General features: G+C 40.6%; 1 protein-coding gene across 1 annotated transcript in view; it reads right to left on the bottom strand.

The window, feature by feature from the left end:
• Positions 1–23,722, bottom strand: part of AOAH (acyloxyacyl hydrolase) — a 72,924-nt gene that overhangs the window by 22,578 nt on the left and 26,624 nt on the right. Inside the window, exons 6-14 of the mRNA XM_068203812.1 lie at positions 22,519–22,578; positions 17,129–17,199; positions 15,761–15,821; positions 15,189–15,259; positions 14,640–14,688; positions 14,255–14,303; positions 13,040–13,134; positions 5,891–5,982; positions 3,868–3,950 (exon numbers count right to left, since the gene is read on the bottom strand). Coding sequence (XP_068059913.1) covers positions 3,868–3,950; positions 5,891–5,982; positions 13,040–13,134; positions 14,255–14,303; positions 14,640–14,688; positions 15,189–15,259; positions 15,761–15,821; positions 17,129–17,199; positions 22,519–22,578 — 631 coding nt within the window. The remainder of the gene's footprint in view (positions 1–3,867; positions 3,951–5,890; positions 5,983–13,039; positions 13,135–14,254; positions 14,304–14,639; positions 14,689–15,188; positions 15,260–15,760; positions 15,822–17,128; positions 17,200–22,518; positions 22,579–23,722) is intronic.

Raw genomic sequence — 23,722 nt, 5'->3', positions numbered from 1 at the left:
TCTGCTGCTTCTCTCCTGGGGGTTGCTGATCCATTCAAAAATCCAGTCCTTCTATTGAAAAGCTCTTTTCAACAGGGTAAGAGCCCCACAAAAACCTCAGAAACTATGGCTTGGAACATAACTACCAAAAGTTGGGGTTTTTTCTGTTTAATTGCCCTTTTTTCAGCTAGAGCTGAACACCCTCTTCTTAAGCCATTCTGTCACAAGGCTCCCTGGACTGCAGCTGTGGTTTCAGCATAAATAAACTAGTGGGACATCTACAAATTAAAATGTATTCACAAAAAGCAATAAGCTGTTCTTGGTTATGTATTACCTCCACAAGCATGGGTAGTTATAAGCAGCTCTGTGGAAAGCATTAGCACAGTTACAAATCAAAACATCAAGAAAATGAATGGGTATCTTAGAAAAGAGTTTTTATGGGTAAATTGAGTCTTCAAGGAAGCTTTTGTGATATACAGGATGCAATCTGTGATGAAAATATTTGAGAGAGAAAAGGAGATGAAACAGAGCAGTTACCCTCACACTGTTCAATGTCCTGGAATCTACTCTTGGATTTTTCCTGCCTCTCTCTCTTTGTTTCTTTCCAAATATTCTCAGACCGGTGAGGTTTTTTTTATAGTTTTGGTGGAGAAATCAAGGTTGGGTTTGCTTCCAGTTGTGAGGGAAGGGTCCACCCCCTCCAGAGGATAATGGGAGTTTTTAAGAAAGAGAAGGCAGAAATCCTACCTGGAGAAGGCTGGGGAAGCCTTTCTCCACATTGAAAATGCATGTCCTGAGAAGAGCAGTGGGGGAATGCCCTTTTGTGCTGAGTCTGACACAGTGCTGGTGCTTTTGTAGGGGAGCTGGACAGGAACATTGTCCTTGGTGCCTGGCTTGGCTTGCCATGTCTGGGCTCTAGCTTTTGGCTGCATATCTCCTCCAGCAGATCAGCATCCTCTCCTTGCACACATGTGGGGCTGTGAAGCATCATTTTCAGAGGAAGGTTTAGTTGTCCTGGGTGGGTTTAGGTCAGGCTGTTCAGCTGTTTGCTTTATTGACCCTGAGGGTAGCTTTTTAAATCCTCCCATTCTGGGAAACTATTACATCAAATGAGGCAATAAAAGTGAACCTTTACAATGTAGTGTCAGTGTGATGATTCAGAGAAGATATCCTGATATTCTTCTCTTACTAGTAATTTTTGCCTTTTTAAATTCACTTCTTAATTTTCTGCAGTCTTTTGCCTTGACACAAGCTCACCTCTATTTATATCCTGCAGGTATCTGTAGTGTAAGTGGAAAGGGGATATGTGGAGAGAAAAATGAATTATGAACACAGTGAGAGATTATAAAAAAATCTACAAGGGAATTGGGAAAGGGAGCACATGAAATACCACTCCCATTAATGTAAAAAGAGTAGAACAAGATAATTAGGGTATCAGGTACCTGGATATAAATGAGAAGAACCATTGGACTAGTCATCCTTGACCATCTAGTTTGGCCCTTTTTTAAATTCTCTTTCACCCACCTGGGGGAAAGAGAATGGCCACCTGGGAGACTGCAATGATGGGAGCCACCAGCTCTAGAGACCTGCAACTTACAGGCAAGAAAGTCAGAAGCACCTGACTTGATGACACCAAAGACATTGTAAAACACTTTCACAGAAGACTCAAAGCCTCAGGAACACCATGAGTACCACAGGGAGGAGTAAGGCATATGAGAGGCATTGCCAGTGTCATTGGTGCTGGCACCAGAATTAAGATGAAAATGCCCACCTGAGCATGGAAGTGATCCCTGCATCATGATACCTGTCTGTGCAACCTCTTCTGCCTGGTAAGATCAGAGACTCACAGAATCAGATAATTTTTAGGCTTGAAAGCAACTTCTGGAGATCATCTGGTCCAGCTCCCCTGACAAGGCAGGGTCACCTCGAGCAGGTGGCACAGGAACAAATCCAGGTGGGGTTGGAATGTTGCCAGAGAGGGAGACTCCACCCCCTCCCTGGGCAGCTGTTCAGTACTCTGCCACCCTCAGTGTAAAGAAATTCCTCCTAGTGTTGAGATGAAACTTCTTGGATTTTATCTTATGGCCATTGCTCCTCATCCTGTTGCTGAGCACCACCAAAAAAACTCCAGCAGTGTCCTCTTGGTACCTGACCTAGAGATATTTATATGTATCTGTTTGTTGGAGGTGGAGGGCTGGGGCAGATCCTTTCTGATCCCTTTTTTTTTTTTTTTTTCAGGAAATTCCAACCATTTAATAAGTTTCTAAGTAGTTCTAGAGACAGCAGGGCTCCTCATATGTAGCCAGCATGAATCATCTGCTGGAAAGAAAGAACATCCCATATAGCCAAATTATATACCCAAGGAAAATAAATTTTCCCAAGCTTCTGCAGCCAGTTTTCTGAAGCATGAAAATTAATTAAATACAATAGAAACAAAAAGGCATAATCACAGCATAATCAAGTGTCTTTCAAGCCTGCTGTTAGGGACATCAGCTAATCCAAGACACAAAAGCTAACATCATAAACCTCAATTTATATGGAAGACTACTGTCACCCCTTCATACAATGCCTCTGACAACTCAGGATTTCTTGTTTGCCTTCATTCCTTTGGTTTAAGGTTTTCACTCCTTGATAGGAAGTTTTTTGTGTTTTTTTTTTTTTTTTTAATTTTCCCTCCAAACAGAGGTAAGATTAGTGAAAACCCATGTTCTTGTACCAGAGCTATCCTTCAGTTTAAATAATTCTTCCCCCTCTTTGGTGTTTATGCCTTAAAGGAATTCAAAATCTTTTAATTAATGCTTTGCTCAAATGTCAGTCATCCCTTCAGAAGTCTCCATTGCCCTAATCCTCCCCGAAACGTTTCTCTGTATCTCCATCAAGTTCAGTCCTCGTAAGATAAATAGGACCAAACTCTGAGGTCTTATCAGGACTTGTATGGGAAGGACTGTCTCCCTGTCTCTAGACAAAATGCCATGCATGATGCATCTTGCAACCTTCTTACTCTCTTTCCTCTTCTACCCTGCACTCTTGACGGTATCTTGGCATTTCTCTTTGCACCCAAATGGCCCTTCCCCTCCACCACCTTTGGCTGATGGGCCACTAGTTTACAGAGGTCTCATCATTACTTCTGTCATGCATGTTTTGTACAATTTTGCAGCATGTATTTGCTGCAACTCCTGGCACTGCTATTACCAAGCTCATCTAAATTATTCCTGTGTAATGATGTGCTCCCCTCCAGGATGGTTAATACTTTGCAATTTAGCAAATCATTCACAGAAGCCATCAAGCATGTAACTTAGTCTTTGCTCTAAGGTCACCACTCCAAGTGTTAAGCAGCATTAGCCTCAGGAGAGATACAGGAGGCACATGGTTTTGCTCTCAAACCCACTGCTCTTCCCTGCTTAGCTGCTTCTCTACCCACTTCTTATTTCTTGTATTAATCTTCCTCTTCTTCACACTAGGATACCATGCAAGACACTTTCCTTAATTCTAGGTAGATCAGGTCTGCTGCATATTTATACTCATATAATATATCTATATATATATATATATATATATATATATATGTTTTTAAATAGAAAGATGATGTCTGCCAGCCCCACAAAATAAATTAATCAGAACCCAACAGGGTTAATTTTTGTTTATGTCTTTGATTACTTACTAAAAATCTGTTCTGAGAGCACATTAAGATGCCAGCACCACTGGGTTAAGTAAGTGCTGAGTTAAATAGGTGCTGTTCTTTACTTTTCCATAAAAAATACATACGACTAAGAAGGGGCTTCTCTTTGTTTCTGACAGATGTTCATTAATGCAGCATCAATTATCAGCACTAGTAATGTCAAAAATAATAATAATAATAATAAAAGAAGTTTAAAGAAGTTAACACACCATTTTGGGAAATGTTCTGCAAGTCTCTGTGATTACAGCGATTTCTCTTCCGTAAACGTAGATACAGAGAGTCTGTCCACCCTCTGAAATAAATTGAGAAAATGCAAGCTGCTAAAGTGATATGATAATGACAAAAACACAGCTGATATTAAAAATTAAGTACGTTCTTTTCTCTGAAAAACTCAATACCCCAGTTATATATATGCTTCTATTTCACCATCTCTTTCTTTTTGCAGCCATAAAGCTTCTTAATCTTGAACAGGGTGGCCAAAAATAAAGCAAAGATACCTGCTCAGAAACTATAAATTGATGAAGAGTTTCTCTGACATTGTTCCATCCAGAAACAATGCTTTTATCTTGGTCTTTCAGATAAGGCATTTAAAAACCTTTGTGTTATACATCATTTATCAAAACAATTCTGTTGGTTGTTCACAAATTGACTTTTCAATTGGTTGTTATGGAGCAGTAAGTAAAAGAGAAGAAATATTGGCAGGGCAATCATTTCCCAACATCATAAATCTTCGACAGATTAATCTGAAAACAGGTTATGCTTGACTGTTATAAGTTCTCTCCTTTATTTTGCACTGTTGAGAAAAATGGAAAAAAAAAAAAAAAAGAAAAGGATAGCAGCCCAGAGGGTGATGAAAAGACCAAGCTCCCAGCCATGAGTACATGGTTATTTCTACCTGGGCTGCAGCTGTTTGTATGGTGTTTTTTTTTTTTTTTTTTTTTTTTAATTTCAGGAGTGGAAGAGATTAAAAAGTGAACACTGGACCAAGGCTTATCACTGACAACTCCAGGGGCAGTTCTTAGCTCTGATCACTTGTGAACTTCAGATTCTTTGGAGCCCAGACAAGTAGTGTGTACTGAGAAACTGGGCATTGTAACAGATTTTTAAATGTCAGTTTTGCTATGGCTCTGATAGAGAAGGCTGCACAGATCTTTCCTGTTGGCTTGTCAAGAACTAAACTGTCTTAAAGCAGATACTGTGTGAATGTAGCTGAGGCTGAGAGCCTGGATTTTGCACAGGGAGCAAAAAGGAAACAAAAAGTCCAAGTATATGGTGCAACAGATATTTTTCCTGGAAAAAAAATGTTATTCTGCCAACTTTTAAATTCTGCTGGTAGAAAGCCTCTTCAGGCTTGACCCATGCTTGGTTTAGCATTCAGCAGTATTCCTGACTTATCCTAGACATAAAAAATAAAAATTATTTGAAACTTAGGTCAGACAGGCACTGGTTGATGATTGTATCCTACAGCTCTTGCAGGATTCAAAGGCCTTTTAAAGCTGGACAGAGAGATATTTAATAAAAAGGTGGGTTTTTTTTTTTTTTTCTTTCTTTCTTTTTTTTTTTAATTTCACAGTAACAACTGCAGGCATTTCAAGGTGTTTTGTGTTTTGGACTTTCTTTTCCTTCCCTTCTGGCAGGGAGTTTATTTTTTCCATTTATCCCTGCAACCTTCCCCATCCACATGAGCCAAACTAACACAGTAAATTAGGTCACAGACTCTTTCAAATTCTCCTTTTGCTATTTCCCTCTAAATGTGTTTTAAAAAAACCCCAAACATAGGAGGGGGAGAAGAAAGATTTCCCCCCAGTAGGGAACACTATGAAATAACCATGGGGATACCCTTTATTTCACTGTTTCATCAGCAAAAAGGAAACATGAGGAAGATAGGAGGATTTAAAAAAAAATAAGAAAAGAGAAAGGCTGATTTTTGTTACTTTCAGCAATGCTCTCCTTCCCCTGAATTTTGTAAAAGAACTAGTTTATCTTTTATTTCTTTGGGGTTTTTCTCCTTCTAAATTACAGTTTGACTGGTTCTAAAACCTACCCTGAATTTCAGGAAGACTTGCTTATATATTTTAAATATCTTTTAAAATTCTGCATCCAGGGTTGATCTTGGTTTTAGAACAGTATTTTTCTCTTTCCTTTCAAGCACTGTTTTGGTTTTTTTTCCTTGCAGTGCTCTGAGAGACCTAGAGACTTGCTATAACTTGGCCATCCTGTCTGTTGGCTTACCCGATGGTGGAATTGAGAAATCCAGTGATCTCTGAGAACTGGGGCCAGTCAAACTCATCACTGAAAGCCATGGGGAGATTGGCAAATGATTTCTGAAAGAGAAATTTTAAAATCAATCCAGTTTCACCCTCACAGACATAAAATCCTCTTAGAAAATTTGAACGCTTCCTAGCCAGAGTATTAGCTAGACAGCAGCAATCGCAACTACCACTAGTAGTGGTAATTATGTATGCATATGCTTAAAAAGTTGGATTTTGTAGGACAGGTATATGAGGGGGTGGAGGAAGTACAAGCAGAGGACATATCTGAATTGCTGCTCTTGGTGCCCTTTTTTCCTGAAAGAGTCCAAAACTCCTCTTTATGTGAGCAGGGCTTGCAGGTGCAGACCCCAAGGCAGCAGCTGATTGCTCCAGCATCCGTCCTGCCCAAAGGCGTGTCAGCCTTGGGCACAGGAAGAGATGACAGCGTGATGTCCCCAGAGAATATGGCAAAGGCATAATGTCAAATTCGCTCAAAGCTCCCCTGCCCTCTACAGCAGGATCAGCTGAGGACATCCAATCCCCTGAAAACCTCTGCTTAGTCCTCACTAAATTTTGGGGATGGCACTAGAGCAACAGGGTCAGAAGGGCCTCTGAGCATGGCAGGGACAAGGGAGAAAGACACATAATCTGATATAACCTACCTGTGCAAATACATGCATGCTATACCCTTCTCTGTTTTGCTGATATTGGTCCCTAATGCTTTTTTACAGCAACTGACACCCTGTGAAAGTCTCTCTACAGATGCAAGCCATGTTGCACATTCAAAACACTGCCCTGTTCTTGCCCACTTTGTTTTCAATGTCCCAAAAATCATGAAAGGTTAGAAAAACAGCCTTGATAAATTATGCCACCTCAGAAGGACAGAACATGGAGTAAATTTCCAGCTTCTCCTAGTCTGGGGTATGCTTGCAAAGACAAATGTATAAATCCAGTGTGCTCATAAAGAGGAAAACTGCTGATGAAAAAGGTAATAACCAAAAGAAGGTCAAAACATAAAATCAGAGAACCTACAGGCTGGTTTAATCCATATAATTTATTAGCTTCATTTTATCTTCAAGCAATTGTGGGGTTTCCTTCAGACCTCACTGCTATAAACAACAAGCAGGTGGGTAATTCTTTATCCAGGAGGCTCAGAGTAACTGAGGAGCTAGAGTACAGCTAAACCTTGTGCTGCCCACCAAGTTCTAATTCCAAGAAAATTATTGTTTAGGTGCATGGGAGCTATACTTGAGGATATGGGTTGAGTATATGTCTAAGGGTTTTGACTGTAAGATGATGGAGGGAGCTGCAAGGAAAAGGAAGGAAAAGCAAGTAAAGGTGGGGTTGTGAGGGACAGAAAATCCTGAAGCCATGCTCTGAGCAGTCTAATGCACAGCAGATGCCAGTTTAAGCATGTAACAGCGCATTTGACCCACTTACAGTACCTCTGCATTAGTTACCAAGGTGAAAAGGGGCCTGTCTTAATTATCTTTCAGTTTGTTCTCTCTTTCTCTCTCTCACATACATATATGTGTCCTTGTGTGTATGTGTACATACATATAAAAATAAAAAACATTCATTTTTTTAGGGCTGCAGGGGAGCTTCAAATTTGCCTTCTTCAAATCTGTTAGATTTGTGTGCAAACAAGCATGTAATCCAAGGGCACAGCTATGAGCAGAAGTGGAGGGATACAGCATAGCTTGGCCTCTTGCAATATTTTCCTCCTCACAGGTTTGCATTAGAGGTGAGAGAAACAGTCACCTGGGACAGAAAAAAACCCTGCAGATATGATCTCTTATAAGTGACACATATATTAGAGTATAAAAGAGATAAGAATTATTTAGTACTTTTTAAACAAATCATTTTATGAACAATTCTCTCATTCTATACCATTGGCACTCCAAAACAATATCTTCATTGGACAAGTCCCAGTAATTTTTAACTGTTTGGTTTCTTTTCCCCTGCAAACTTAGCTTAAATATGAATTTGCCAGAACCTAATTGAGTTGCAAATTGATTTGAAGAGGACCAGTTGAGCCCAAAATTATAGTTGCATTTGAAAACTGGATATTCATTTAGCATTGACACTGTTCCAACAAAGCACTTAAGGACCAGACTTTTGAAGATATTTCAGATCCAAAGGATGAAGATGAGTAGTTAATGGAAAATTCAGAAGAATGCTGAACCTTAAACTCTGCATTGATGTAGTTTGGAAAGTACAGCCTAACAGACTGTGTTGCTTAGTCTCAGATGCAAATGTGTCCCACTCTAGAGGTGCAACTGTGTTGACTTTTAGCATAAAACTCTCTTGAGCACAGCCTTGTTTAAATACCATTCTCTAGACTATTCTGGCTGAGAAACCTACTTCAGCCCACGTGCCAGATTTTAGCAGAGAATCAGTAGAAAATTATTCCAGCCTAGCTTCAAATGCCATATTTTAGCATCAAATGCTTTAGATAGGTCTCATTCCAGTGAATATCCTCCTCTCCTAGATGTGCCCTACCTTGAAGCATGGGGCAGCCAAAGCCGTGGCTGATGCTAAATGCACAAATGCCAAGCTGTGCTTAAATGGAAGAAGGTTCAGGGCTGCTGTGGCAAGAGATTTTCAAAATCAGAATACAAAAGGGCACTAGGGAAAACTAACACTCATATAAGTCTTTCCATCCTGGAAATCCTGAAATCATTGAGTTATACCTTAATTTGAATTAAAATTGTGTGTTTCTTTTTATAATGATTTTAATGCTGTTCAAATCCTGGTGAGAGTACTAAGTACCACAGACAACTTTATTATTCTAAGTGTACAAATAAGCAAACCTTAAACTCTCAAGAAAAGCACAGCCTATCTCTTTAAAAAGCACAAACTGCATTTCTGCTCTGTAAAGGTCTAAGGGATAGAGGTTTGAAATTAGCAAAACTATTACCTTATTTCCCACAAAATGCAATGTCTTAGTCATGACAATACTAGCTTGGAGAAATCTGCCTACATTTCACTGGATCTAGAGGAATGCTAGATAATGCTTTTAAAAAGAATTGCACACATCAAACTCCTGTTTTTTTTCTAGTGGTGTGAAAAAACAGAAGTCAGTGGGATAAGTGTTTGGGACAGCTTGAATCCACATTTAAAGAAATGATGAATTCTGCTAATAGGAAATAAATAATATGAAACAGTTACTTTGATGATATCTGAGAACTCCCTGAGTTTGTGGGCAACTAGGTATCTACTGGACTATGGATAAATGTAGGATTTATTCTTCTCTTTATTCAGCAAAAAAAAAAAAAAAATAGAGATACAACAGTTTTAAATTGCATCTTTCCAGAAAGGGTATTATTTCCATCACATTTATAAATATAGTGCTTTTACCTCAAAATAAAAATGTCTCTAAAATGAGATGTGAAAGTTGCTTCTATTCCAGACATACAACAGAAAAATGCTGTAATTAGTAGCGATTTGGAAGTCAATAGTAAGCAGATGGACAGAGCAGCAGGAGCACAATATCCATCACTAGACATACTAGTGTTTTCAACATTAGTTTTCTGCAAAAAACATCTACCTCAAAAAAAAACACCCAGTACTTCTTCTGCTTTGCTAAACCTTATAAAGTGCATTTCTAGTGCATTACACTTCATTTTTAGTGTCCATATTTTCAGGTTAAAGGGATGAACATTCAGCTCAATTCTTGCTGAAACTCTCAAAAGTATGGCAAACCCAAGAGCTGTTGATAACCAGAAAGCCAAAATAAAGTTGATTCGACCCCTTCTTAGAGGTGTATCATTCTCTTTGTGTAAGGTACCCATGACTTCCCCTATATAGGAAAGAGTGGTGGGTTTTTAGTTATTTTGTTTGTATGATTGTTTGTTTCAACTGAGAAATAGCATGCCTGAGCTGCAGTTTTCAAAGATGTTTCTACCTCATAATGGCTGTTCCCCACACCGAGTAATGTCCCTGTGTGCTCTTTCTGGGAAGAACATACTCTGAGAGGGATGCTAACTGTATATGTGACTGGCTCCTAGGTAAAGGCTTTGGAAATAGCACTGGAAAACAAGAGTGCCCCCTCTGATATCTAGCATGCCAGAGGACTTGATATGGGAAAAGTGAATAATGCAACTTGATGCATCCCATACAACATGAGACATATAACCGAAGCAGTCCCCCTGCACCAGATTACACTGGGGGTTATGACCCTTACAGGGCAGAGCTAAGAGGGCAGTAAGTTCCTAATTAAACCAGGAAAACCAAAATCCAGTGTATAGCATCTTCCCAACAATGCTCTTCAAGTCGATGGCATGGACATATGAATTCCAAAGCTGTTCAGCCTAAATACCCATCTTGTCACCCCTGTGCTGAATATCCAGCTACCCAGACAACATCCTGAGTGAGTTTCTCATTCACACTCTCTTTTCTTTCCTTACTCATCATACTCTCTCCTTTGCAAGGTGGACTACGTGCAGCAAAATCAGGGAAAACCACCATTCTGCAGAGCTACTTAATGAAATACTCAGTATCTCTCCTAAAAATTTATTTCCTCACCTAATTAACTTTAAAACTGGAATTAACACCTGCTACTGATGTGGTGCTGATTAGCAGATGGGCTCACAGCATTGTTACCAAGTGTAAATTTTACTTTACACCTGTATATGTAATCAGTTGTATATGTAAACACATAAAAGGATAAATAAGAAATATGTGAAATATAGAAAGCATATAAAATGAATATGTAAAAATATAGAAAAATATTAAAGTAATAAAATAATACACAGAATAAATCTAAATTAACAGGCAAGGAAGTGGTATTTGAAATTCCATGTAGAGGTTTGAGGTTCTATTGAAATGAAAATTAAAGCTTTGAACTTACTCTAGTATTGACTGTGAATAAAGTAATTTTTATGTGTCTTAGCAAAGAAATTTTGGCAGAATCAAAGCCAAGGGAACAGCAGGTACACAAAGGTGATGCCTTTTCCTCTCTTCTCCAAGGCCTAACTTCAAATTCTTGCTGTGGTCCCAGATTAAAGACATTTCCTGTAAGATTAGGACATAGACTCTCTGCACTTTCTCTGGTCACAAAACCATCTCTGGATGTGCTTCAAAATTCTCCTTGAGGGAAGCCTTGCACTAAAGAATTATTGATGCCAGTTAATTTGTTAACTAAGCCTAGAGATGAAGGATATTTGCCAGTGGCTTTTAATACAACACAAGAGACAGCAGTCTTGCACCTTCACAACTCCAAGGCAGTTAAATTGCTGCTGTTGACATCCTCCACAGAGAAAGCAAGACACAAAGGACAAGGAAGAGGAAGAGGCAGTGATAAAGTCTGAATTATTTCAGAAATGGTATTGCTAGTGCTTTTTGTGCTCAGGCGACAGCTTTCGCATTCATGGTGAGCTCCAAATTAAAAAACCTTTTACTCTTGCTAGAGTTTAATCACAAATAATAGTTTTTATACAACTGAGATCTCTGTATGTCTGCATTAATATTTAATTGATGTATTTTTGCCAGGTTGGTAGGAAAGCTTGGAAATAGTCCTAGAAAAAAACATGTTGTTTCCCATCCCAAACCTCACATATATTTTTTGGGCCTTACACAGAGTGCACCAATTCCCTCCCCATGCAAGCTGCTCTGCACTCATCAGACAATAAAAAAGAGCCTCCAAAACTCACTTTTGTAGTCTGCACTCCAGCTCCCAACCTTGAAGCTTGTGCCTTGGCATGCTATTAGCAGACCTTGACCCATCCAGCTGGAGGATCAGCAAGATTCAAGCAAGAGAAATTATTTCTAAATCTCCATTACAATGATAATAAAATGCTGACATAGTCTAAAACTGGTCTTGCCTACATGGCTTTACTACCAGCCTTACTGTCAGAATCATCCTTGCCATCAGTATTATGATCATCTTTATTAGATGAGATAATCTCAATTATCATTAGTGCTAATTTATTATGTTCCTCATCAGCTCTGTCATCAGTGTCATTTGTCTAATTGTTGCTCATAAGCATTTAACAAAGAAAAACAATGGCTAATCTGCAACATTTAAGTCAGCTCTGGGAGCAAAAGTGGAAAAAAAACCCATTAAACTCTCAGACCTCCCATAGCACTGCAACTACTAACAGTCTGGAAAAATAATTGTTCTCCAGAAAATGTCTGCTACCTCATTCTACAGACATCAGTGGATGTGTTGAAGGTTTTCATCAGGAAGGGTGGGCAGTGATGATCTGTCTGCTCACCCCTGTGCAACAGACCCTTGTGCAGAGAAGGACAAGGTACAGTCCTCCCTGGCTAGGGACTGACAGCACTTCAGTATAGGAAACGGCAGTGAAGGTCGGGAACATACCTGCACATTTATCTCCACCCCATAATTGCAGTTTGCTGGAATGATCTTTTCCTCTCAATTATTTCATTACATGCCAGTGAGTTGCAACAAGCTCAGTATAGTTTACAGTCAGGGGCATTTTGTTGGTTTTTGAAAATAGGAAATGCTGGGATACCACCCAAGGATAGACATCAGTGTGGCAGTGATATTTTATGGTGACAGGATCTCTTGCCTTAAGGACAAATCTATTATAAAGACTTGGATGACCCTCAAACACCTGCAAATGCATTTGTTCAACAATCCTCAAAAACAGAACACTGGAGTTATGAGACCTATTTCACATATGCCACAGGATGAGGAAAAACAATCCAGGGCACGTAATTTCAAAGCCAGACTCCTAAAGCAGAAATTCCCCAACTGTCAGCAGAGTCACTTCTGCAAACACTCTCACAGCAAGGAGCCATCCCAACCAGGCTGCTAATGGCAGGGCTGATCCCACAGACAGCACGGGTCTCCTTGAGCTGCAGGCACGTGCGTGGAAAGCCAGATGTCCTGGTTTGTGTCTCTGGCACAGCACCGGGACACTGCAGCCAAACTCTTCCCTGACCCAATTGCACAGATGCCGGAGGAGCGGCAGTAGAACAGGGCTGTGCTTTTTTATCTTCATAGGAGCAGATGCGGGAGGGGACTGATACACGTGAGACCATAACTACAAATTCCAATGCAGTGAAGCATTTTGCACTTGTTTCCCCTTGGCAACCTGCAGCACAGTAGAGAAAGCAAATGGCAATCAGTGGTTTTGGCAAGCTGAACGTGATTCCTCACCGTTGACATCTGTGTGACGGTCATCCACTCGGGAGGGATGTGGAAGTGAGCGCCGGCCGAGTCTCCCAGGAGCACGACCCCTCTGGAGTCTGCACCTAATGGATGCATTTTGTTAGTCACATGGGCAGAAAGAGCAAACTGAAACCCAGCTTGGAGAGTGCTTAAAGAGGAACAGCAGTAGCAGCTGATGGAGTCACAAGGGTGACTGACTACACCACCCTTCACGTGGCTTAAATGTTCAGACACTGCAATAGGATTTTCACTCCATCTGCAGCAGAAACTGTCTAAAAGGCATTTGCCAAAAACCCTAGAGAAACAACTGGGGACCGGGCATGAAAAACAGGGGGAGGTCTTGCTAATCGGAAAAGAATCCTGGTTGTATTCAAATTGTGTGTTATTTCAGCAGAGGTTCTGCTGTGCAGACAGTGTTTATTTTTACTATCCATAGAATATGCATTAAAAAGTACTTAAACATTTAGGGAAATCGGATTACTCAGAAAATTGCTCAAAGCTCCTTATAACAGAACTGGGTGGTAGATGTGCTACTCATATGAGTATTTCTGCTAGAACAATCTGTCTGGTTTATAATTAATGTCACTTAACATTTGTAGATTAGCCTTTCATCTAAAAATGTTGAGGAGTCTTGCCAGGCAATGGTTCATCCCCAGGATACTGATTTCAATGTGAGGTGAGGTGAGTGGCAACCACAGTCACTGCTGGTTTATGAGGGTTTTATTTGTGCAGTGTGGACACACAGGCACCCACCCACACCATGGACAGGGAGATCAGCTGATGCCATCACTTCACCCCTTTAAGGCCTTATCTGGAAAAAAATGCATGTATTTATGGCAAGAGGTAAAACTGGACAAATGCAAATGTTAAGCCGCTTCCCTAAATCTCAAAGCCATTACTCTGGGTTAGTCTCCAGGCACCAGAGAAGATACAGAGCTGACATCTCAGTTTGCTGCTGTCCTCGATCTATGTATTCAACTTCATTACTGAGCTGACTTTTACCAGGAAATTACCAGCAGCTTATGTTTTTCAAGTTTCATCTTTACCCATCCTCAAGATTAAAAAAACTCAATAGTTTTGCTTTTCTCATGATGTTAAAAAGCCTGTTGTCTTTCCCTTGCCTTGTGAATGTGCAAATATTGAAATATTTATAAAATTAATACATAAGATACATGGTTTATTGTATTGACTCTAATGATTTACCTTTGCAGAACTTCTCTTCATAGGGAATTCCATCTTTTGGATCCACACCCTGTTGAAGAAGAGAAAGGGTGGATAACAGTACCTATCTAGCACCTGAAGAATGGCAGTGCAAAACAGAGGCTGATAATTTAGTTATTCTTGAATGTTTGCCTGCAGGAGGCACTGCATCATAATAATGATGTATTTAATTACATTATTTTAATAAGTATATGTGCATTTTAATTAATCATATAAGGTATAATTTAAACAATCATAAGCATCAATAAACAAAATATCAGCTAATAAAACCAGAATAAATAAAAAGCAAACATTTGTAAACTAAATCAAAGACTAAAGAGGACAAAAGAGAAGCAGCAATCTGGAAGATGCAACTTCATTTACTTACCCATATGCCATTGCAGTTAGAGTCACCTTTTGCATCCCAATTATCAGGACTAAAATGGAGACACAAAAGGATAAGAAATATCACCAAAAAATTTGGGAGATCAGATCCCCAGTGCCATTTTTCGCCAAGATTAAAAAGGAATTAGAATTTCCTTTCTGCATGGAAGGGTGGGGCTTTCCCCCTTTTGGATCTAGAAGAGGCAATTTTTCCTAGCAAAATGCAAGCACAAAACGCAACATTAATTTAAAGTTAATACTGGAAGTTGCTGAATGAAACTTATCCTTTTAGTCAGTGGCATGGTTTCCCTCCCCACCTCTGGTCTGTCTGACCAATTTTAGCTGCAGATGCTTTAGAGAAAGGAAAGAAATGTGTGCACCACCCCTGTAAGTCCCATCCTGGTCTTGATCATCCCCTCTTGTGTCCCTCAGAGCAAAGTCAAGCAACAGGTAGTGATGTGCTGTCTAAGAGTATGGTCAAAACAAAATCTGGAGCTCATTCTTCTCAAACAAACAGTTAATAAGAAGCCTTTAAAATAATTAAAATCTTTACCGCCTGCCAGGGTACACAGTTGTGTTTTTGTCGTTGCAGTCTCTGCCTCGCCAGTGATAGCCCCTCAATGTCTAAAGGCCAGGAGAAATACGCAGATAGGACAGCCATTATTACTTTTACACTTTTAATTTAAAATATCTAAAATGAGAATCTAACTCAAGGTGTAGGAATAAAACCCAGTAAACAGGTTGAATTCTAAAGTTCCTTTGCTAAGCTTTAATAAGTGACACCTAGCATGCTTTGGTGCAGAAATAAGACAAGTTGGCAATTTATTTTTTTGTTTAATATGACTTCACCTCTTATTAATCCAGTAAACAACCACTCAGCAGTAGAGCAATTTGCTTCTGCAGGGAGCACAGATTTATGTGTTCATTTCCCCAGGTGGCACACATGAGTGATTGCTTTTTCATCCAGGAAAAAACCCAACATTTTATGACAAAAAAACCTTCCATTCATTTTATTCCTATTCCTATTTTCACATGAATGGATAAGGCTTTGCAGAAAGTAGGAGGAATCCCAGAGACATCCTCATTATCAAGGGATTACTGTACAAAAGGAAAGGCTTTGCTTACTGGGAAGGTACTAAATTTATCTCCATCAAAATCTTCAAAAGGCAGTTTATTTCTTAGAACACTGTAAAAAACAAAAACAAAACCCATAGTGTTAACATATGGAAGGGACTCTATTAAGAAAGTAAAAAACACAGTGAAGCGTACAGAACAGATAATAGCTGGCATGATATTCGCTGCTCTATATTCAGTTGTGCCTCTGTGCTTGTACTTCAGCAAAGTGATCCTGCCCAAAAGAGCAAATTCTGTATTTCAATATCCACTGACTGAGCTCTGGAGGTGAGGCTGATGGACTCCTATATGGCTTCAATGTTGAACCTGCAGTCTCTAAAACAAACTAGGACAACAAATCACAAATCTGTGGTAAAAGTTTTTTTTTTTTTTTTGTTGGTTGGATTTAGTTTGTTATTTTTTCCTTTTCCTTTTTTTTTTTTTTTAGCTACAGAAAGAGGAAACTAAAAAACCAAAAATGGTGAGAGAGAGAGAGAGAGTGCATGAGGGAGAGATAAGAAAATCTGAGTTGAACATATGCAATCCAACATATGATATACAATTTCATTCCCTTCCACTGTCTCAACTCACAGGGCTCAAACTCAGTTTATGTATTCTGACCAACATTTCAAAAGACACTTGCAAGATTTTTCATGTCAATCAACCAATTCCAAATAAACTCCCGATATTTGCAGTTTCAATTAAATGAGCAGAAATAGGTAAGCAAGTTAGTCTTGGCAGTTGAATCAGTCAAATATACAGCTGATAATCCTGATTTATTCTTAGACCTGCTTCAGTATTCCTCCAAATCATTGGAGTACATTGACAAATATGCTTTACGAGTAATCACCCAGCTCATGTCCTTGGCCTTTCTTAGAAACTGACTCAAAGTCAGCACTGTCATAAGTTGTTTTTCCTGGATGTGATCTTAAACACCTTGGGATTGTTCTGTGCTTCACAACTGACATTAAATTTGGGTTCCTCACAGAGTTATGTAGGTGCTGGTGGCCTTCCTGCACTGAGACATGGGCACCACAACTGGGTGAACAAATGAAGAAGTTTCTTGGGCTCAGAAAATCTCAGGAGAAAAGTGGCTTCCTCTTGGAGATGCCTTATCTATGAGAGTGTCACTTATTTGAGCTCTGGGATGTGCTAAAATTGAGCAAATGGTTTTAGCACTAAAACAACCACAAGGATCCCTGTGAAGAATATTACTGACCTGAACTGTGTGCAGGCTCCTTCTGTACTACCTAGACAGTGGTTTTATAAAGGAAGCCAACATAGGTAAATATGGGAAGCTCTGTTAGCTAATGATGACTTTTGAGAGAAGCAAATTTACCATGTTCTGCTTCTGGTTAAGGACTGAAAATGTATACATACTATTTAATCTTCTCACACAGGTTAGCCAGAAGAGGAAATGCGCATACACTTGAGAACCCCATGAAGCTTTTCTGGAGAGGAAGAAAAATAAAAGTAGATGGATGCATTAGTTCACAGAGGTGGTGTAGCTTGGGATATTCAGTGTTAGTAAGTTACAGAGCTAAACCATGCATTTTCTGCCTAGAAATATCCAAAAACTCCAATGATGCCAATAAGGATGTTACATGCCAGAGCATTTAGATCTGACACAGCAGTCAAGGATTAAGGCTGAGCATTTTACAAAACAACTATTCTTGCTTTCAAAAACTTGTAAAACTCAAAAAGGAAATAAAAAGTTCCAGTCTTCTCTCTGTCTTCTCTCATGTAATTTTTTTTTTCCATTCTTTGTAAAAATTACCGTTCTCATGTTTGGTAAACATGGTGGCACCTGACACAGTGCAAAACTAGTGAAAGCCACACATTTGGAGCCATGAGTCTGGTTTCTACATGCCAAAGGCCAGGGACAACTCTTAGAAGAGGATTCAGATTGTGCATAGAATACTCTTGATTTTTTTAAAATGAGATTTTTACCTGGAAATCTAGATTTTATCTTGGCCAAACCTGTAAGATGCAAAAGACAGCTGCTGCTAGAAAAACTTCAACATTAGTAGCCCATAGCCTTGGGCCAATCCAGTCGATGCTCCAGGTAGCCAGGAAGCTTCAGAAGCTGAAAGAGACCTTCCTAATGAATTAGTTGCATGGGCAATTAATCCCACAAACACACTGCTCATGTGGCTTCACTCTAAATTTAGTTTATCTTGAAACACTGAGGGTGCTCAAGTGGTCTCTAAATGCAGAGGGCTAATTGGTGCACAGCCCAGTTCTCAGTATTCACTGAGGCTACATTTACCATGTAAATATGGAGCAGATGGCCATACTCATAACTTTATGCAAAGAAGGGTAATTGTTTATGCAGACATAGTACTTGAAAGCTCTGTCCTTGGACCAACTGCCATGTGTTACATACTTTATATACACCGAAAAGAAAAAGTAAGGTAGTCCTCAACCTAATGATACTACAACCCATGCCCATCGTGAAACAGAAGGTAGAGCTTGGATACAGCTCAGTAGAGGCCAGTGGAAGGTTATTACACACCATGTGGGTCTATAACCCCCGTGTATACAGATCTGAGTGACAAAGGAGAACTTTGAGACAGCACATCAAGGCAGTGAGGCCAAGGAGCGTAGGACATTGCCTTGCAGCTCCAGGGAAGCTGTTTGCTTGGACAGATAACAAAGGGCAATGGAAATAAGGGTCTCATACTGCCCAGAGAATGAGGTCAAGCACAGAAATATGCCAAAGCCAGGATCTCAGGGTGGGGAGGAGAACTGGGCTAGTGGAGAGGGGACAGAGCCTGTAGTACAAAGATTGCAGTACAAACATTTGTGCTGGTGGCTGCAGTGACCATGCAGCAAGATGAAGATGAAGAAGAGTGGTACCTTTCTCAGGTACCACTGAAAAGGAGGAGGAGAGATCTGCAGTGGAGTAGGAGCTGTAACAGTGCACTTTCTGAAGAAGGCAAAGTTAAATCAAGGAGAAAAAAGAAAGAAAGGCCAAGGAGACAAGAAACCTGAAAAAAGCCACCCATTAACTTTCTTCAGCTCTGTCCAACACACTCAAATGACAAAGTTTAGTCACACTAGCTTGGAGGGGGAGGAGGTACTGGGGGAGTGAAAGGAGAAACCAGAACACAACCACAAAAGAAGTGGGGAGAAAAAGCCAAAAGCAGCCAAGAAGTGGGGCCTTTCCTTAGGCTGAAAGGCCAACCTGGTTCCACGTCTGCCCATCCAGTTGCCCTCTGCACTTCCCCATCCCTTTACACCTCTGTATTCAAGCTATTGGCTGCCTTAGGGCTGTGTCCTGCAGCATGGCTGGGACACAGACCTCCTTTTTTGCTCTGTGTGTATGGTCAGGTGGGCAGAGAGCATGAGAGATGCACAGACAGGATGCCAGCTTTTTTCAAAGAGATTTACAAACCAACGAATGGTTCCTGGAAAGAGGAAAGGAATTACTTCCTCCCCCTCTTCATGTAGGACTAATCCTGCCAACAGAAGAACCAGAGATTCTTTAAGCCTTCCATCAGGCTAAGATTTGCAGGGTCTTCATCTGAGCTGTCAGCTTTTCACTTCAGCCTAAGTCACAGGATGCAAAGCTTTTGAAATTAAGGCACCTGGAGCCAAAACCGGACTAGAAAGACAAACTACAGGGCTTGCAAAAAATAAGTACATAAGTAAAACCTCCTTTTATTCTGCTCACAGGCTGTGCTAAAAGTTTACCCTTTGCTGTAAACAGAATAAAATCTTTCCTTTTTTCTCAGCTAATATTTTGAAAATTCTTGCTGACTGGCTCTCCACTGATTTCAAAGGAAGGTTATTCTGCAGTCCCAAAGACTGCCCATCTTTGTTGGGAGTGGATGCATGATGATGACCTGGCAATGCTGATGCTGAGGACCAGCTGCAGCAGCATTCTGAAGCCTAGCAGCCTCTGGCTCCACAGCCTTTGTATTCCCACACCAGGTGGGACAGTGAGATCTGGAGGTAATGCTGTAGCTCTGCTTGGCATTGTGCAAGAGAGTGGCTCATCTGATCTTTAAGGCTGTCTTGGGCTACTCTCAAAAGGCAAGGAATACAGGTATAAAAAAGGAGGGAATCTTTGTGTGAACAGGCACTATTGGGTCCTTCCCAGCAGAGAAAGGCTACAATGAATTGTTGACAGAAGATGGGCTACTTGCTCCTGTGTAACATGAGTGAGCAGGCAGGAGGTCAGCTTATGTCCTTCTCTGCCTGTCAGCTCACTTTAGGCTCCCTCCATGGCTTCCCACTTGTCCCACTGCTAGGCTGTGACTTGCAGGGACCTTGTAGTCATGACAGGATTGAACAAATGGTGTCTGCTCTCATTAAATGACAGAACTCTAACCACCGTTCTTTCATTGCTATTGCTCAAAGATGCCCCTAAATATCTTATCCACCCACAAGAAAAGTTAATGCTAGAGGTGCTCACAGTGATTGATAACACTAATATCCTATTCATTGCCTGTTAACATTCCCTAATGACATTTCTGTAATTATTTTAATTGGTTTTACTAAAAAGAATAACAATGGGCCCCTAATGCTTGTTGGTGTTTGGTTTAAGCCAGTGCCTTACAGATGGCTCACTCCTTTTAATGAACAGAGACATTTATTAGAATTTTTTGGAGTTCTAGCTGCTTTCACTGCATCTCTACATCTGCTGAATACCTTTTCTTTTCCCCTAACTCATAAAGATCCTAAGAAATTCCAAGTAAATGTGAAATCCTGGGATCCAGATGGAGCTCCCATTCTCATTACAACAGCCATCATCACATCTCTTTTTAATGCACAGTCACACACGACTGCCATGCCAAGATGGGGACAGTTAATTTCCAAGAACTTCTTCAGAAGGCTTTTCCCAAACATACAATACAGCAAAAGCAACCAAAAGAGCAGATATGGGAAGAATTAACATATCTAATTTGACTTTTTTGTCTTAGCCTGAGCCAGAGAATGAAAGAGTCCAGATGAATGTTTTTCTTTCCTCACTGTTGTTTATGCAGGGATGTCCTACCACAGCTGGGGTGTTTCTGGTTCCTCACCCACACACTCAGGCAGGTAATCTTCTCCCCAGGCAGTCAGAGCACTTCAGCTCTCACTAAGGTGTATTTGCCTGTGCAGGTAGGATCATGATTTGGGCGCTTTGAGACTGTGCAGATGATTTCCTTACTCTTTCATCACACGCTGCTGCTCTGGGATACATGGCTTATGCAAGCATGATTCACACTGTGATCCTCCCTCCTAGAGATTCTCTTTTGTGTTTCTTACTGCATTGTTTTTCTGGATCTGAAAATAACTTCAGTCTAGGTGAATGGGAAATTGCAAGCTGAAGTAATAGCTCTAGAAATGTTATTTTCTATTTTTCAGGTTGAAAATAAGTTTCAGCCAGGGTCATTACAGGAAACACTCTAGGAATAACTGCAGGAGAGGCCTGAGGAAGCATATGATAAGTGTTTCAATTTGAATTGACCTTGCATTGTGCAGGAGGTTTGGAAATACATTGAAACTCAAGTGTGACCTTTCTGCTTCCAGTCTGTTTGTCCTTCCTGCTGGCAAATAGGCAGCTAGGAGCAGGAAGGGGCCGAGGGCCAATGGAGTTTTGAGGATATGTGAGAGTAAAGGCAAAATAGGAGAGCCTATTGCACCCAAAGATTGATGCCAACCATGCCACCCTACCCAGGACAGCCTGAAAGGATGTGACATGCCCATCCCAAGAAAGTGGGATGTGGCTGCCCATGTGAGGGACTCAGCCCAATATGCCAAGGGTATAGCACATGCAAGGAAGCAAAGGAATTTTATCCCACAGGGCAGCACCTCCATGCCGGTCCCTCTCCAGCCCTGTGCCTGCGCCCGAACTCCAGCCCACAGAGAGGACCTGCTTGACTCACAGCATCTCATTACAGGTGTTAACATGGGGACTTGCTCCAGGGAAAGAAGAATAAAAATTTCATGTAATTTGAGCAGAATTTTCAGGCCATCAGTAGCACAGCACTGAATAGGAAGGGAAATGAGTAAGAGATCCTGCTGGTTGCTGTTCTGTGGGAGCTGAGGCCCTCTCAGACAAGCGTCCCTCCAGCGCTTTGTTTATTTCCCAGGCTTGGTAATTTGGCAGTTGCCCAAAGGCTAATTAGGCACCTCAATTTTCACTTTTGTGACTAACATCACAGTAAGTATTCAGGAATAAGCAATATAAATAATTTCTTCACAAACAGTTAAAGCATTTCCTCTGCATTAAGTGACTTAACTGGAAGCAAACTCTAGGTCTGAACTGACTCACCTAAGTGAACCTAGCAGATTAAGAGCTGCTACCCTTCTCTGCCACCCTTTAGAGATCCTCTACAAATCTGTGAATGGTTGGAGGCAGAAAGATTTCAAACCCCATTTTTCAAATTTTAGAGGCAAAGGCCTCCTCTATCTCATAAACACAGGAAAAATACACAGAATTTGTATTCAGGCCATTGCTTGAGTTTCAGAAAGTCCCAAAGCACAGTTGCTCTGCTCTGAGGCAATGGGTCAGTTCATGAGGCACCCGCTTACATACAGCTACAAGGTAGCTGCATTTTTTGTTATTTTTTATGCTCCCCCCATACTTTCATATTTTTTTCTTTATTTCTCCCTCTCTTTCTTCCAGTGTCACCTGATAGAGCAGATCCTGTATCAAGTAGGAGTGAGTCAGCATCCAATTCAATGCTAATCAGGAGGATTCACAGTCAGACAAAACAAACAAGGACTTACTCCTGATAAAATGCCAGTAAAACACCCTAATGCCATCGATTTCTTACCAGGTCCTTGGAAGTCTTCATAATTCTTTTTGCTTTTCTTATTGCAACATTCAGTCCCACCTAGGAGAGCAAGAAAGAAATGAAAAACCACCAGATCAGCCTCACAGTATCCTACCAACTTTTCTCCCCATTTCCTACCATTTTTTCTATTTTAATATCAGTCACAGCACAGAAATGATGTATGAGTCCACAAACTCCTCATCAGTTACTTTTTATTGGACTAACAATCAATTATCCAGTCACCTTCTATGAAACTCCAGTAGCAAGAGTTCATTTATTTTGCTCCAGGGCATCATTTATTTCCCAAGGAAAAGTCCAGATCAGCTGAAGAGCTGAAATTCATATCCTGACTGAACTGCATGAGCTGCAGAAGACATACTTCTCTAGCAACTCCTCATGAAGGAAAACTCATCCATTAAAAGGCTAAAAGTGCGTTACTCATGTAACATCAGTCTGACTTGTTGTGGGAGGGTACAGAGGAAGCATTTGCTCTTGCATGGATAAGGTTTATACTCAGCTGAGGTTCTTCCTGGCAGGGGAGCATGGCATGCAGAAAGGTACAGAGCAGGGAGCAGAGTTTGGAAGGAAAATCCCCTGCTTAGGATCCAGGAAGGTTAGCTTTTTATTCTGTAAATACCTGCCCTGGAGAGCAAGTTCTTGCTGACAGCAGCAAGATAGTTTTTCTGTTGGGTCCATGCCAACTTGTGCTGAAGAGGCATTTTGGGATACCTTCACAGTGTGGATACTTATATCTACATAGAAAGAAAAAGTAGGAGGATCATTCCAAGAAAACATCATTGAGAGGCATCAGATTGGCCATCATAAGGCCATGGGTTACAAATAGTCAAACTACTAGTGATAGTTGTGACAAAAGTCAACTGCTAGTGAGAGACAAATAAATCCTGAAATCCCTTTGCACACAAGCTCTTTGAAGGAGCAGAGGAAATTTTGTGCAAGGGGCACCATCCATGAGTGTGAGTGACAGCCAAGGACCAGCTCTGCTGGCAGCAGGAGGACAGATGTGCCATGTGTGGTGCAGCAAGGTCAAATTGCACCCTGACAGCTGCTTGCCATGGCCAGGAACTGCCAAACACTGCCACAGTCCTGCTCTCCAAGCTTTCCTCAAAGCTCTGCCATTGCAAAAACCTCAACAAATCCATCTTTGCACCCTAAGTGTTGAGACATGGGCAATAAGTAGCTGCTG

Source organism: Anomalospiza imberbis, chromosome 1, assembly GCF_031753505.1.
Source record: "Anomalospiza imberbis isolate Cuckoo-Finch-1a 21T00152 chromosome 1, ASM3175350v1, whole genome shotgun sequence".
Classification (NCBI taxonomy): Eukaryota; Metazoa; Chordata; class Aves; order Passeriformes; family Viduidae; genus Anomalospiza; species Anomalospiza imberbis.
This window is presented reverse-complemented; position numbering and strand designations above follow the sequence as displayed.